We start from the raw sequence: 17514 nt of genomic DNA, 5'->3' as shown, positions 1-17514 counted from the left end.
ACAGAGATTGCAGCATTTTGGAAATTATTTCTCCATTCCAGGCTCTTTCTCTGCTGCTGTGTGTTTTTAAGATAAATACATATTGTCACAATGATCTTTCAGGCTCCATCGGATTATTCGTAGTAGTGGAGCTCCGTTAATTATAGAATTTTTCAAACTTGGTTCAAGACAAAAACAAAGTGTGAGGCATTTTTAAAGCTACAGTGTCCCTGTTGTCACACATGGATCATATGTGTCTAAAAGCACTTAACCCAAACTCTGGTCAACAAATGACCCAAAACAAATGATTATGTGTACATCAATTAAAAATAATCATAACCCTAATCCTTACAGCCCTTTTTCTATTTCTAGAAGCCTAATTATCGTCATTAATATAATATTATATTTTCAATGTACTAATAAAAAAAAAATCTTCTCTTTTAGCAATTGATTCCCAGTAGGATTTAAAACTGTCTTAACTAATGTATTTCCAATATAGTCAGTGTTGTGATTTGGTGAGCTCTTGTTGCAGTGTCGTGCTACATGAGGAAAACATAACTCCCAAAATAAATCCTCGTCCACGTAGGCTAGAAAACACATTTCCTGTTTTTGCTAAAAGCTGGGAAAAATAGTTCAAAGCATGTAACCGCATTTCCATTGTGGCTTCAGCTGGTCACAACTAAGGCGTATTGTTTTTCATAATTACCTCACTGTATTGAAACACTTGTGTATTTATGTCTTCACGAGCCTAAATTAGTGTTTACTGTCTCTTGAGCAGTACCTTCAAGCCACTCAGAGCCAGTGTTGTGTTCAGTGATTTACAGTCAAACAGTAGGCATGAAAAACAAGATCAGCTGACAGACGTAAGAGACCTATATGTTAATTATCTGTTAATTTATTTTCAGATTCTTGCCGTTGTCCCCAGAATACTTTTGCTCTGATGCATTTATACAAATGATTTTCAGACGTAGAACTGCTCAACAGTTTTCCTGGTTTGTTGTAAGTTCAGCAAAGGCTGAGGGCCCAGGCACAAAACCATGTGCGTAAGCTACATGTTATATTGAAATTAATTAATTAGCTAAAATTAGGAGACTCGCTCACTCAGGCCAAGTACATTTTTGTGGAGATTTCTACCAATAAAAAAAAAAGAGAAAATCTCTGTGTTTGCTGGTTTTCTCATCTCTGCAGAGAACCTCTAAGGGTCTGTGAGTAATCGTTGGGTTCTTGGTCAGCTCCCTGATAAAGGCCCTTCTTGTTTGGTTACTCAGTTTGGGTGGATCGGCACTTCAAGGAAGTTATGATGGTTCCAAACTTCTCCATTTCAAAGTCATTGATGTCACTGTTCCTGGGAAGAACTCAGAGCTTTAAAAAACTCTTATATAAAGTGTCCTGATCGATACCTCACCACAGTTTTATCACTTAGTTCAATTCAGTTTAGTTCAATTTAGTTTACCATCAATGGATACCAGTTCACTTTAAGACAATGAAAATAAAGTTAACAGGATGCACCTGATTTCAGCTTGGAGTGTCAACTCAAAGGGTCTAAAAACTTTTAGATTTCAACTTTAGATTTTTAATAAATTTGCAAACAAAGGATTATACTGGATTGTTGTCAATTTTATCATATAAAAGTTAAATACAACATAGTACAGTGGGAAGAAGTGAAAGGGTCTGAAGACCTCTTGAAGTGATTAAATGTTAGAACACATAGTCTGGTTTACTCTGACATTAAACTGTGGTACAGGCTTAATCTGATCTCTTTAACGTTCTGCATCATTACATAAAGGGACTCACTAGTTCACACTTCATTATGAAAGTAATGCCTAGCTCAGAATAGTTGGCTGTATAATCTGTCATAGTCATCTATGGTGTCTCTGTGTCCACGTCATCTTTTATTCATTAACAGCATAAACAAGACGCAGATACATTTTCACTGACAAAACAGCTAAAAATGTCACAAACGAATGTTAAATCAAATTAAAATGAACCAAATGCCAGACATTGTTTTTTACTCGACTTGTGACTCCATCCTGTCTTATTTATTTTCTTCCTGTACTGCCGGACCTGTGAATTTCCAGCAGACAGTACGGAGAGCAGCTTGACTTTAATTACACACTGAAGTCATCTCAGCCAACTCAGCCGTGTAATCTGACTCCTTGCTATTGTGATACAATCTCCGTCCTTCCCCACAATCCTCCCCACACAAACACCTTCAGCTGGACAGGTGTTGCCCTGATCCAGCTGTTCTCATACCTCCCAAACAACACAAACACATTTCTATCCTGTAATTGTCTCCGCAGGCTGACTCAGCCTATTTCCAGTCTCTGGGCTTGAGTAAGCCCCACAACATATAATTATTGACCTCCCCTCACCCTCTGCCTCGCCCCGAACTCATCCTAAAGCCTCATTACCGACTAACAAATGTCCTTGAGCCATTTCCCGGCATATTCTCATCACATTCCAGGCAGTCCGAGTGTTGTCATTCAACTCAGTGCCTCACAAGGTCAGAGTTTTCAGAACTAAAGGTGAGAAAGGAGAGTAAGTGGATTGCCCCGTTGCCCTCTCTCTTGCCTTGGGCTCAGTGTCAGTTAAGTCGGAAAAAGATGAGGAGGTTTTGGAGTCTTATTCTGCTCCTATTGCTGGAGTCAGATATTCCTGCTCCAGAAATTGTGGTGCACTTACAAAAGCAAACAAAAATTAAGCAAATCCAGGGACAATTCTGAAGGTTTTTTTACTGAGACCTGGGCCTTAGAATGCAGCTCATCTAATGGCCAATAGATGATGGTTCCAAAATACTAGTCATTTGTTTCCTCAAATAAATCCAAGGTAGCTGAGGCTCACATAAAAGAGAAGTTAAATATTAAGTGTATATCAGCAGACTGACATCACCCCTTGTGTCTGTGTTAAATATGGACCTAGAGTCAGGACATGTTTGGAGTAGCTTAGTGTAAAGACAGGAAGCAGGCAAAACTACTAGCTTGTCTCTATGACTCTAGTGAAAAATAGGCCTATCAACACCTGTAAAGCTCAGGCTCTATCCCAGCAGTGAAGTCCATCAACAGGAATGTAAAAACAATAATTTAGGGGGAGTTACATGCTGGAACTATTCTGTTAAAGCCAAGGGATCGGACCTGGATTACTGCAAAAGTATCACACAAGCTGTTGCTGCATAGTTCTTCTATGTGATGAGTCTGAGAAGCATTTTTCACCAGGAAGATAAAAGGGTTACAGAGTAATGATGGCGATAGGTTTACCAATTTTATAGTTTTCCATTGTAGTTACTACACAAAGATGATGATATGAACATGAGTAAAATCGCAGACACTTTAGTCTATGTTGTTTTACAGTCCACGGTGGTTGGTTTAATAGCACAGTGTGTTGACCAGGCACGTGAGAGCCTTCGGGTAAATACTGAGCTCTTCTGGCCTCCTGGATCCTGAACACAGGAGGTCATAAACAGGCTGAGACAAGCCACCTATTTTTACAGCCCATGTGGTTTATGGTTATTTCAACTCCTTGTTCACACTTTGGGTAGTCAGTGGTCAAGACTGGCCGCTTATCTACCGGAGGAAAGAGCTTTGAGTGGCCGAGCCAAGTGGTTGGCTATTGTTTTGGGAGGGTTAGCACACGATGTTGAAATGTTAGTTGTTTATTTCTGCATTAAATTGATGCAAAAAATAGTTTAGACTTGTTAATAATGATGTTACAAACTGATTATTAATAAGTAAAGTAACTTTCCCTGTCACTGAATCAAATCTGGTTCACGGTTCACTTGTTAAATAACTCAAACATGAGGTGACTGAAGTTGTAGGGTCAGGTCAGTTGTGAATCATTGGAGTATGATATCCTATTACCGTACAATGTTAGTTTTTCATTAATGATGCAAGGTTGATTTAAAATGGTCATTGTTTGCATTTATATTAATTTTTAACAGTCTCTGGCCATATGTCATTTTATTTTATTTTAATAATTTTTTAGAAAGAGTTAGGCATTACATGAAAACACCATGACACTCATCCTCATTTATTTTTCAATGAGGCTACCTCATTTAGATAGGGGAGGTATATAGAGAGATCTAAAAGAATGTATAATTATATAATTATATAAATAAAACTGGCTCAACTTTTAAAAGATAAATGTAGCTGCAAATTATTTTCATTGACCAAACAAACGTATGCTAGTGCACATTCCATAGTTGACTTTCCAATGTGAATGGGGTCATTCCCATGTAAACAGCATCACAGCACAAGATAAAATCTCTGTGCTAACTTTCCAGAGTTGTAAAATCATGTCTCACAGTATTATTAACCTCTGTGTGGTGCTTTACAATCTGATCAACTGTTACTCAAGCTGGCCTCTCTGCACTGTAACATGCTGTTTTCAGCCTGGTAACCATCATACAGTATGAAGCAGGGGGCTCTGCACTGGTGCACTGAGGTTATGGATTGGTCATTTGTCTGTGCTCCAGTGGGGAGCGGCACAGTGGTGGACTGCGATTGTGTCCAGAATGGGTGGGTCTCGCTCGGCCTGCCGCCTGCTGAGTGCTTAGTGAAACTCAGTTCAATAATATTTTGCTCACTTTATTTGGTGAAGTCACACCCAAACATACATTGAATCACACAATTCCCTTTATTCTTGATTTTGTCGTCTTTCCACTTTTACAACTTTTACATTATTCAACTACCTAAAGTATTTTCACAAAGTAGCCAAAGAAAATGAAATGAAATATTTCATGGTTATGGCATTAATGTGTGTGACAGAGTAAAGATGAATGACCTGCTCTATAATCCACAACAGCCAATAGGTAGCCTACGCTAACAGCTGCAATGTCTTTACAGCCATCTGAGGGCTGATTCGTCTACACTCCCAAACTGGGATGATGTTCTGCACTGTCAAACCCACATTGTGCACAGATCTGCTTCTTCATTTTATGTGCAACAACCACCACACTGCTGCTACTGCAAAAAAGTTCCATTGAATATCATGGAAGAGTTCCAACTTCTCCCTCTGCTAATGACTCCCTCAGAACCATGCGTTCCTGCCAGTCCTCCCCAACTGTCTCCATCCAAAACACTGGGGGACCAAACCAGGGCAGAGAGCACGTCTCCACTTTGTCCCACTGTACAAAAATGAGGCCAAATCCCGGGGTACGTGCTGCGCCATCTTGCACTGGTGACATCATTTGGAACCTGAGTCTTTGTAGTCATGATTGGGGGAGTGATGTCAAAGTTCCACTGATACAGCCATGTGATCAGTGACGAGCCAGTCACAGCTCTCAATGATATTTCTAATCTTGAATAGCAACAAATAACAAATTAAAGCCAAAACAAATCAGACATACATACATACCCAGTGTGATAAGAAATACCTATCATGATGTGAAATGTAATGTGTACTTTTTGACTTTTTAGTTTGGTCCATGCCCTATCTGCTAACATGGAGGAGGCAGGGTAGGTGACCTTTATTGCAGCCACCCACAAGGGGGCGATCAAGATGTTTTGGCTTCACTTGTGAGGAGCTGTCATCCATCTTTAGATACAGTCATTGGTTTGGTCAAGGTACCGCCTGGAGCTCTGCGGTACAGTACAGACATGATGAGCTATGATGAGCGACTTTATGTGGTAAATAGTTTGGGTTGAATTATATTAAATGTTAAACATGTATTTGTGGATCATGAGATTTGCTTATTTTGAAACAATTTCAGCGTTAATTGTTGCATCTTCGAGTCGGTTGTGTTCCTCCTCCTATGAACAAATACCTGGCAAATGAACCCAATTATTATTATGATCAAAGTAGCGCCGTTACATCAGCAAGTGTTGAGTGAATTGAAATCTTTAAAATCCAATTTCAGAAATCACCACCATCTCTCAGCACAAGACCCAGTTTGAATCCCTGTTATCTTCTCCACCTCTTTTTTGACTCTGGACTCCCTGAGGATGACACCCCCAGATTCCTTTTCTTATCAAAGATAACAGGGCCCCCCAACTCTGCTTTGTCCTATCAGAAACCGTTAAGATAAGGCAAGAATGCGCAGGAGCACAGGCTACTCTCCCCAGTCTGATTTCACAGCTATTCTCATTCTCTAACAAGCAGAAGCTGATCACTGATGTGGGCTTGTGTATGTATAAACCCCCCACCCCCAAAATAAAGTACTCAAAATAAAGAAGAGTATAGTTAACTTGGTGTTTTCTTTTTTTATATATTATTTGTGGTAGGATGGAAAGATTTAAAAATAATAAAAGTAAAGTAAGAAGGACAGAGAGGAGCCATCAGTTAAATGTTTAGTGTAAGACCTTTAAGCCTTTTTCTGATATATCTACTATTGCTTTCTTGCAAAGTTGTGACATTTTGATGAATTGCTACAGTCTTGAGCTTGTGGGGAATGTTGTTAATGATAGACTGCAAACATAAATAGTTTATGTTTATCATCCCTGTCTAATATGCTGTGCAGAAGCAGAATTACATCGTTGATGATGGTAAACTTGTTTTCTTACAAGTCCTCACACATCTGAAGTAGAATGACCTGATGCTCCAGATAGTCCATCTGGAAAAGCTTAATTGGAAACTATTTGGAAGAGGGCAGGCGCTTTAAAAAAAATTCTTTGTGGTTGATTAGAAACCATCTGTCTATCACCGTCTATGACGGTTGCAAAAGCCAGTTGGGAGATGAGTAAAAACATATTTTCCATGATGAAAAGACTTAAGTGCCGTCCTTTGCTCTTCTTCCAATCAAGAAATTCTCTCCAGTTCTGATATGACTAATGTTACAGCAGCATCTATGCTTAACCGTAGCAGCCGCCATTGTTGTTCTCGAACAGTCGCTTCTCGCTCACACCTTAGACATGCCCATAGCTGCCAGTAGTTCCTCTATCATTGTTGTTGATTGGTCCAAACCCCTGTGGTTCAACCACAAGCCAATAGCTTGGAGCCTGCAAAGATGGATTCTCACTTGCAAGAAAAAATCCAGCTTAAAGAGGATGATAACCAAGGAGTTCAATTTGCCTCTTATACTCTAGCTTTCTACACATTTGTTGCCTTATATTGAAGGTTATATCTTAAGTATAGGTTTCCACCGTGAGTCCGACCAGAGAATTAAGGTTATTCTCACAACCTTGCAATGCTTTGTGTGCTTTGCTGCGATCGTATATAAATTAATAGCCAGACATAAGTGATGCAATACATTATAAAGCACCAATAACAACAACCTTCTTATATGAGCAAATATCTCAATGCTCCAAGTTTACTCGAGTTTACTACCTCTTTCACCCCAGCAACTCAAATTCCTAATGTCTGAGTAAGGTCTCACATTGTAATCCTGTCCATTACACAGCATCTGCCTCACATTGGCATATTTCAGGTATTAGTCACCAACTGATTGATGAGCGGAGGGTTTTACAGAAGGCAAATTATTTCAACCGCTCTGATAAAGTTGTGAAACAAACAGCTTCAGGTTTCAGCCGCTGGTGTCATTTTACAGTTTGGAGAAAGGCGGTGTTCTGAACAGGACCACACAAGAATGCACAAATCAAAAGCCTGTCCCCACCCCACTGCACTGCACACAATGTGTTATCTTGACAATAGCCCTCTTCTTCTAACTGTGAGTTAACGTTGCAAACAACGTGATGGCTGTCAAGCAGTGGAGAGCAGAGGGGCTCACTCACAGCTGCAACAATGAGGAGATTTATCATCACTCCCGCAGCAAAACTGCTGGAGGATTTACCGCTCAGCAGGTGTGTTGGCTTGTACTGTAAATAATCTGACAGTGATTCCTATGAGAGGCCTGGACCTGGAATACAGAGCAACCTGATGCCTGTATTATAAAAGGAAAGGGCTTTCAAGAACTCACTGCTGCTGAATTAATGGGTATCAAACCCTGATAGTGTGAAAACTTGACAATATACTAGAGCAACACTCTTCAGACACATATGGCAGCATATTATCTACACCAATTAAAGCTCCAGTTATCAATACTATTATAAGTGATAAAGAAATATCAATACAACCATGAATCTGTATTTTTGTATCGTATAATAGTGGCCATTATGACTATGCACACTAGACATTTCTCACACCCACAGAGAATCATCAAGTTCAACAAAGCTCTAAGCCTATTTTAGCAAATTGTTTTGGTTTCATAGCCAATAAATGTATTGTTTGGCTGAGCCTCTGCTTTTTCGGTTGTTAGGGCCACTAAATATGAAAAAAGTCATACATTTTCAGAGATTAAAGTCATAATGAGTAAAAATATTGTACATTTACGAGACGAGGGGGAAATGTTTGGTTCCATTCAAAGGGTTTCGTAGTTTCTCAGGAAACAGTGACATTGGAAATCAAAATTTTGGAACCAGAAGGACTGAAATTCCAGTGAGCGTGAGTTTTCCTTGCTGCTTATTTCCTAATTTTTGTTTTCTATATTATCATAATATCACAACTTTTTTCCTTTAAATTTACAAATTAATATAAATACTTTGTTCCATCGTACTGTTCTCATTTCAGAGAAGCTGTTTTCATGCAAAAAAGCTTTTGATGACCAACTGCACACTAGCTGCTGAATGTAGCAGAGCATGTCACTGATCAAAAACATGTTTTCAGGAGTTGGTGGAGAACAAAAGAAAGCAAAAAGGTGAGTCAGTCTTAGACTTACACTCATAAGGTGTTCACAAATACAATTCAAATGGATGCCAATGTTGCCAGCTGTCCTCTGCATTTGTGAATAGACACGTGTTACTAACATGTTTCTCTTAAACTAGTGAATACATTCGATTGTGATTGCCTATTTTGCTGCCGCCAAGTGGCAAGAAGATACCACTATCACAATTTATAGCTATACTTATCACAATTTTTAATCAATATTTAAGAGCTATAAGAAACATGATGCTTATTGTGGCAAACCAACAGATAATTACCACCCGCCTGTGGCCTGGCTGCCTTTGAGCCTCTTGCAACATCTTGAAACAGGAGCAACACAGAGCAGTGAATATCTAAACTAATGGATGCGTCAGGTGGACTACAAACATAAATAAAACTTAAGACTTGAATGTGTTCATCTGATGATGACACATAATAGAGAAACATGTTGTGATATTATGCTCTTTGGGGTTTCACTAACTACATCATATCAAAATCATACATGCTTGGCTGACTTAATTGAGCTACAGTAACTCATGATTTCCTGGTTGTTTTTGTCAAGCAGATAGTGCAGGAGAAGTACTTCAGTTACACAGAAAGAAGAATCTACATTGTTGAATGAAATAATTGTTCCTCCTTGAAAGCTGCTATTCATTCCTGTCCTCCTGTTCTAGCAGGGACACGGAGAAGGTGGTACAGCACTGTATCTGTTCTCCACGTCGGCTTTGTTGTGGCAGCCACACAGAATAAATATTCACAGCTCTCAGTTTTCATTCAAACCGCTTCTTGGAATAAAATGAGGATACCACAAGAGTTTAATGTCTAACAGCCAGAGAAGATGAAAAATCAGGTCTTGAAAGTTTGGTTTGGAGCCTCCTCAGTGTTTATTGCTCTTTAGAAAGAGAAGTTAATCTGCCTTCTGGGAATCCAATTAAACTTTTATTATACAGACAGACAGTCATGTGCTGGAGCTGCTAAACGTCAACAGACAACAGATTTGCTTCTCGTCAAAACAACCCTGTGGACCCACAGTTACTTCTTCAGCTCAATTAAAGTGTCAGTCAGCAATGATACAGATGACAGAGGCCCTCAGAGCGCTAATCATTGCTCTGCTTGCTCAGACAAATGCCTGGCACAGGTCGAGCAAACATGCAGCTGTTAGTGGACGGAGTAAAGCACCGGTTTGTGATGAGCTGTTTGAACATCAGAGGAACTACCGCAGCATCTCACCTCACAAGACAAAGACATAGGAGAAGACAGAAGGTGACTGTTACCTTTCCTCCAAGGAGCCAGGATGGAGATTGACTTGTGCCAGCTGATGACAAGTCCGGCCTTTTTCCTCTTCACACTCATGTTGCCTTAACAATCCCTGAAGTTGAGGAAACTTCAAATGTGCTAGGTTTAAAATTAAAATAAAAAAAAAAAGAATAAAAAGTTCCTCAGTGATTCCTCATCATGTTTTTAGAGAGGTTTATTCTGCCTTGAGACTCAGTTGAGGATAAGGCATCTGTTGTTGGAGGTTGTCCTCGAGCAGGGTCATGATACCTGTGTTTCCTCGTGTGCTGGACCGCCTGTGCACTTGTGAGTGAGAGCGCGTGTGTGAATGCATCACATTCCTCCAGCCGGGAAGAGTAAAGGGGGCCAGGCTCCAGCAGCATTTAGAGTCATGAGAGGAGGAGGGAGGAGTGGCAGCCAGCTTCAGGGAGAGAAGTGGAGGAGGAGGAGGAGGAGGAGGAGGAGGGAGGAATGATTTACACTCGGCCTGAAGGCGAACTGGGAGCGACAAGAGCCAGAGGAAGACCAGGAGTGGTTAAAGAGGGAGGAGGCTGATGGTCCACTGAGATTTGAGTGGTAAAGCCCCCGTTCACATCAGTCACAGCCTCACATCAGTCACAGCCTCACATCAGTCACAGATTCACATCAATCACAGATTCACATCAATCACAGATTCACATCAATCACAGATTCACATCAATTACAGTTTTCAGTGAATGTTAAATAAAAAAATGAATCCAGGTTACTTTCATTAATGTGTAAGAAATATCTAATTGGATGTAAAATACCAATAATAAATTGATGATTCCATTTCAAAGGGAATAATAAAAGTAGTTATCACTGCTTCCAGCTATACAATTGGACTAACATTCACCAAACAAATTGTAGGTTGTTTTTAATAGATATATAAGATACTGTATATTAGATATATTCTAATGAAACACCATTTCTGTAACTTGAATTCTACTTTTTAAGGTTGATGTTCATGTGTTTTGCCATGGGGCAAGTGGAAGGACATCTCTCTTTCTCTTGTGTGTGTGTGTGTGTGTGTGTGTGTGTGTGTGTGTGTGTGTGTGTGTGTGTGTGTGTGTGTGTGTGTGTGTGTGTGTGTGTGTGTGTGTGTGTGTGTGTGTGTGTGTGTGTGTGTGTGTGTGTGTGTGTGTGTTTGTATTCCTAAACTATGTGAAGACCTGTTTGGACTGAGGATCTTTTGGAAGGTGAGGAGATCATGGGTGGTTCTTTCTTTCTTACACAACGTCAAACAGTTGCTTGAGGGTTAGGACTTGGTTTTGGGCTGATGGTTAGAATTATGTTGCACACTGTGTGCCTAGCTGATCTGTTGCAGCTTGCACACATATGTCAAGCACCATTATTTCTGCTGCTCTATCTTTCTACATTGAGTTTCCCTCAGATAATGGCCATTGATAATATATATCATTCGTCATTGATTGGGTAAAGAGTTGCAACAAGGGAAGCAGCCATGTGATAGTTGTATAACTCTCCATCACTCTGTCTTTTCTCTGTCAAGTGTTTTGAATTTCATTATTTTTATGATGTGCTCTATTACACGTGGCATCTATTGCACTGCAGAAGGATCCCTCACATATGACTCTCCCTTTAAAGTTTTTCCTCACACTGGGATGTTGCACCTTGTACAGATTCTTAAGCCCTATATGAGGCAAACTGTGATTTGTGAATGCAGATTTATATCAATAACATTAGATTTAATGTAGAAAGCTATGTAAATAAAGGCAGAGGTAACTAAGCTCTATTACAGGATAAGCTGGTGTGGCCTATTTAAATAAATTGTCTTACTTGCACATCACTCCTGTTTTTAGATATTTCATTTCTCTTATTAATTTTGATCAATACATTTCTTTAAATATCTGCATTTTCCCAAACGTTGTTGGCTTGAAAAACTGCTGTTGCTGAGCTAAGAAGCTAACTCTCGGTTTGTTTTACCTTATGCTCTCACTCTGTGCCAGTGTGTGAAGTGAAGGACACTATGCTTACTCAACAGAAGTAAACATACATATTAATATATACATATGTCAGTTTTTTAAACTAAGGTAAACCTTTTTATCAATGAGCAATTATTGCATTGGTGGTCTTTCTTTTTTTTTTTTTTTATGACAGTGACATCTAGTGTTGAAAATGTATTGCTCAATACTGTATTTCTCACAGGCCATTTTACATAGTATTTTTCAAAATTCCCACAAGGTCACAAAAACAGTCAGTACCCGAAGCAATAGTCTTGAAAAAGCAGCTAATACTGTTTCCTTACCCTGCCGTTGTTATTTAGAGTCTTTGTGTACAATTCTCGATTAAAATGAACAATACAGTGGCCGACTGTATGTTGCAAAGTCTAAACCCCATGTCTGAACTTCAGACAAAGGATTTTGCTGCCATCTTGCAGATAGTTGGTGATACAACAGGTTAGAAACACTGCTATATTGATACTGTTTAGATGTTTCTTATTTATTTTATATTCTGCACACTGGTAGAATCTGCTGGTGTACAGAGTAAATGAAATGAACAATGGCTGCATTGTGTGCACATGATGGAAATCAGAAGTATTGTGTAGCCGGATTCCTGGTCAATAGGTAAAAGATGGAACATTTGTGGCTAAATGGAATGAATGTGCTTTGTGGTATTTGTATTCCCTCTGGTACAATAGTCAAAAAGTTTCTGAATAAGTCCAGTGGCATCTCTGTGCATGTGAGTATTGCTATTAAGGTGTTAAAGTGCCATTGACTGATCTAGAATACATTTTTTGGTAAGGTAAAGAAATCTACATTTTACGTTTACTCAGACATAGTAACAGACTGAAAACTGGGAAAACAGCTCTTCCTTCTCCAGGGAATAAGATCCTGCATATGGAGCTGATAGTTGGAGAAGTTAGTGTTGATTTATTTCCGTGTTGTGTCTGTATAGTCAACCCACACCTCCCAGCAACTACTCAGTGCCTCAAAATGTAAAGAACAGATGACCCAAAGCATAAAGAGCAATAATGGGAAAAAAACATGCGTCATCATCATCAATCAACCAAATGTTATTGAAATTGTTAGACCTGCTCATATATTTTGAAAAGTTGTTGTCAAAGATCAATAAATGCTACTTTATGAATATATTACTGTACTTACTCTGGATGAGAGTTATTCCCCAAAATATCTTTACTTTAAACCATGAAGAATATGGGATATAAATTACTCTTCATATCTTTGTGTCTAATGAGTAGCCTGCCACTGACAATACTATTAGGTGAATCCACAGGTCATGTCCAGCCATTTTTCAAAAGCTCCTGCAAGAAGAAAAAAGATATCACTCTCCCGATGAAGTGGTAATGTTGCATTTCTCTTTAACGGATGAAAACATGTGAAGTTTCATCCCGATGATTGTACTCCTGGAGCATTTGGAGCTCCAGTATGGATGTGGCATGGTGGAGTTAATGTAGGAGATTTATTTGCCTGGTGAGAGTTATTGGCAGAGGCTGGTTTACTGTATCGCAGTCATTTGATATTTACGGCTAAAAACATGGGTAAAATCACAAGTCACACGGATGTTGTTTGAGGATCAAGCACCAGTGTAAATACAGAAGGGTCATTTTTGACCCATGTGTGTAAAAGTGATGTGGAAATACAATTGGGAAAAGAAAAATGATCAGTAATTTATATAAAAACAAGATATTCAATGTATACCTGGAATATTAAATGATAAAAATCAATTTGTTTCAAAAAAAGTAGTAGAGAAACCCCAAGCTATGCATGAAATATCAAAGTGTAATGTATACAGGTCATTATTGACCAGCGACCAGCAAAGAGGGGCAATTTTAACAAGTGTTTTTTTAATATCAGAAATTTATAATGTAAACAAGAATCTGTGATGATCAAAAACAAATAATCAAGTAACCCATGGAAAACCCAATGAAATCTGAAAATCAATAACGTATTTCAAAGATATATAAAATAAAACTCGTGATGTGCATCACTAGGTGGTTCAAAAGCAGCGGACATGGCCACAGCGTTGAATCTGGACCCTTTCTTTGTTAGCGAGGATTTAGGGAGCCACATACCGTTTAACAACTGTGTAAACACTGAAGCAACATGGTGCACTGTGTCTGATTTGTATTCCACATTTCCAGTTTCCCAGCGGTTGCAGGACGTCATAACTTACAGAACTTGTTGACATGTGTCATGAGTTTATTTCCTCTGTGGCAGCAGAACATCCTTCAGGTTAAACTGGACTAACACACAACTAAACACTGTGACGGGTTAACTATAAATGGTTTCAAAAACTCTTACTAACCTCACAATAAATCCACAAATAAGTCTTAAAGGGAAAAGGCTTAAGGACGTATAATCTCTTCTCAGTCATGTCATTGTACCAAAACCCAAAAGCAAGGTGTGAAACAGCACACCTTGGAAAACAAGGTCAGCATTAAAATGAAGTGTGCTGAAGTGTGAAGTGTGTAAAATGAGTAAACATTATGAGTCTATAATGTCATGATGCTGTTTCTTGTGTCAATATAAACTGAATGGAGGAAGAAGTGACATTTGAAAGAAGCAGGTCAATTATTTTACATTATGAAACAACAGGTGCTTCACGCTATCATACATTTTCCAAACTTCCTGTTTCCACACATTCCCAGGAGGCGACAACCACACAACTTACCAAGGGAAAGTCAGTTTCAGACTCTATAAGTTGCTGTTGGCTTATTAGTATAGTTTTTTTTTTATTGTGTGAATGAATTCTTTGCAGAGTGGATGGAATTCTCCACAAATGTAATGTCACGGATGTTTCTGACTTTTCTTTCCATTGGTATTTCTGGTTTTCGTCTAACTAGATCTAATACAGGCACGGGCTCTCAGATTGTGCATTGGGGCAGCAACATCACCTGTGTGTGCCATTCAACTGGAAGCAGGGGAAATGTCTCTTACACAGGAAACAGCTTGGTGTCAACTGTTGCATGAACTTGAGAGGGCATGGAATAGAGTTCTGCTCCACGGTGATGTGGCCTGCAACCCCTGGGTGGATATTAGAACCATTAGTGGTAGATCTATTCTTTTAGTTTCACCAAGCAAGAAAAAAATCTAATTTCATCAGTTTATACAGAGTTGTGCACCATTTGTATGGTTTTGGAGTAGGTTGAACAAGCTGAACCCAACAGAGTTCTGATCTGCAGGAACTCAGCATCCGCTCTGCACAGTCTAAAGCTAGGTACACAAATTCAAGTCAAATTCAAAATTCTAAACAGATTTGTTTCTGGAGGGCAATTCTAAGACATAGAGCAAGTCAAGACAACAACTAAAAACAAGAAAGAAAACAACATTGATATCAGTGCAATATCCACAGACAGTTAAAATGTAAAATTTAAAAATATATTAAAATGATAAAGTAAGAGTAGTCTACATGACTGTAAAAGGACGGTGAACGGGTTAATGGAAACTGAACATAAATACTGAATGATTAAAGTGATCAAAGTGCATTGAAGTAAGTAATATAGACATTAATTATGTAAAATAAAGAATATATGTACAGGAGCAGGTGAATAAATATTGTAGCATATGAATAAATATATATACAGCAGATAAATAAATAAACTGATTTTGTACAGTTAACGTTAATATTGATAATGAAGAATATATGTACAGGATTGTGAGCAGCAGATGAATGAATATTGTAGCATATTAATAAATATATATACAGCAGATGTGTAATAGATTAATAAATATAGTAGCGGATAAATAAATCTAAAGCAGATGAGTAAGTATAAGTGTATAGTAGCTGTGTGCAAAAATGTTCAGTTGCTTAAGAGTGTGTGTGTGGGTGTTAGTGTGTTAGTGATTGTCTGTGCTTGGGCAGTGGGGAGTGTGTGACTTCAGTGTGTGTCTGAATGTGGTTGGGGGGGTGTTGGGGGGTATTGCCAATGCTGACATCTCCTGAGAATCTCCTCTATGTTGATGGAGAATTTCAGTTGTCAGTCAAAGATGGTGCCCAGGTATTTGTACTCCTCAACAAGCTCCACTGGGTCCCCGTGGATTGTGGTGATGCTGCTGCTGCCAGTTCCCTCTGCCTATTTGAAAAGGTCACCACCATCTCTTTGGCTTTGCTGACGTTCAGTTCCAAACAAGAGCTGTCACACCACTCCCAATAGCAGAGACAGAGAACTGTGTCGTCGGCATACTTAACCAGGTGACAGTTGGTCTGTGTGGATCTACAGTCATCGATGTAGAGGATGAAGAGTAGTGGTGAGAGCACCAGTCCAGTATCCACAGGACGAGTTGGTCGTCTAGATGGAAGCGGGAGGAGAGTGAGCCAGCTAGGATGTGAGGCTGCAGGCTGTTGACTGCAGAAGAGAAGTGTGCAAAGAGGAGGTACATCCAAAAATCAAGAACAACTCATTGAACTTATGGAAATACATTCACGATTAGTTAATGAAGGCACTATTCATCTGGATTCCTGCACACATGCGCATTATGGGTAATGGGACAGTGGACAAATTAGCCAAGCAAGCTGTTAAAAAAGAAAACATATAGACATCTCTATTAAACTCTCAAAATCCGAGGGAAAGGGTATTTCATGGAAGAAAATCAATAATGAGTGTCAGCAGCACAGGGATCAGGAGACAAGAGGGAGACATCTGCTTTCCATACAAAACAGAGTGGGTATTGAGAGAAACAGGGGAGGAAATAGGAAAGAGGAGGTGGTTATAACTAGACTCAGAATAGGACACAGCAACCTGAATGGGACACTCCGTATCATAGGGAAACATTCAACAGGTACCAGAAAACATAGAGCATGTACTAGTCTATTGCAGGAAAGGAAGGACATGATCGAGGTAATGAAAACAACAGGACAAACAGGAGTTAGTGTAAAGGGCACACAGGAGTGTGGTGACAGAGGAAAAGGCAAGACACATCTGGGAAACGTTCTTAGGAGAACAGGACTGATAACAATTATCTGAACCGGGCACTGTAGGAGTTGACCAACACCAGAAGATGGCAGTGATGCAACAACAAGGATGCAAGCTGCCGTTAAACACTAAAGAAGAAGATGAAGACATCTGGGCCCTGTACTATGAAGCAAGTTCAACATACCCAGGATATCTTTCCCATATCCGGGTGAACTTAACCTAACAATCTCAGTCCTGCTAAGCGGTCGCACAAAGCTGGTTATCAACTTGTCAAGTCAACCCAGGTTTGCCTCATCAAGATCTGAGCACATTCACATAAAAGGGGTGGGGTTTACTGCATATGACCAATCACAGACATGGACAAGTGAACTGACAGCAGAGGAGCAAACTATTATATTAGAAAAATACGAGGAGAACCAACACATTATCCAGACTAAAAGAAACACATTCACAGCTGCTAAATGCAGGAAGGACAGCTGGTGTCTGATTGTGTGATGTGTAAAAAAATATATATTACGTGACTACGACATAATAACTTGTGGGAAAGAGATAAGCAACTCGGGGCCACGAGATATGAATCTTATAATCGTATTTTCGTGAAAGGATGCGTCTGGTGCTTCTGGAAACAGGGAGATTGAGATGTACTTGGCCTTAGCAGCAGTATGTTGCGGTAATGAGAATACATTTTGTCGTGTCGAGGGGTTGGAGAAGGAAATTTA

The 17514-nt window shown here is 39.4% G+C and overlaps 1 protein-coding gene across 1 annotated transcript in view; it reads right to left on the bottom strand.

The window, feature by feature from the left end:
• si:ch211-250c4.3 (uncharacterized protein LOC100535981 homolog) overlaps positions 1–10303 on the bottom strand; it is a 32491-nt gene extending 22188 nt beyond the window's left edge. The window contains exon 1 of the mRNA XM_034607985.1: positions 9882–10303. Within this exon, the coding sequence (XP_034463876.1) occupies positions 9882–9960 (79 nt within the window). The 5' untranslated portion in view covers positions 9961–10303. The remainder of the gene's footprint in view (positions 1–9881) is intronic.
• Between the last annotated feature and the right edge of the window lie 7211 nt (positions 10304–17514).

This window comes from Hippoglossus hippoglossus, chromosome 15 (assembly GCF_009819705.1).
Source record: "Hippoglossus hippoglossus isolate fHipHip1 chromosome 15, fHipHip1.pri, whole genome shotgun sequence".
Taxonomy (NCBI): domain Eukaryota; kingdom Metazoa; phylum Chordata; class Actinopteri; order Pleuronectiformes; family Pleuronectidae; genus Hippoglossus; species Hippoglossus hippoglossus.
This window is presented reverse-complemented; position numbering and strand designations above follow the sequence as displayed.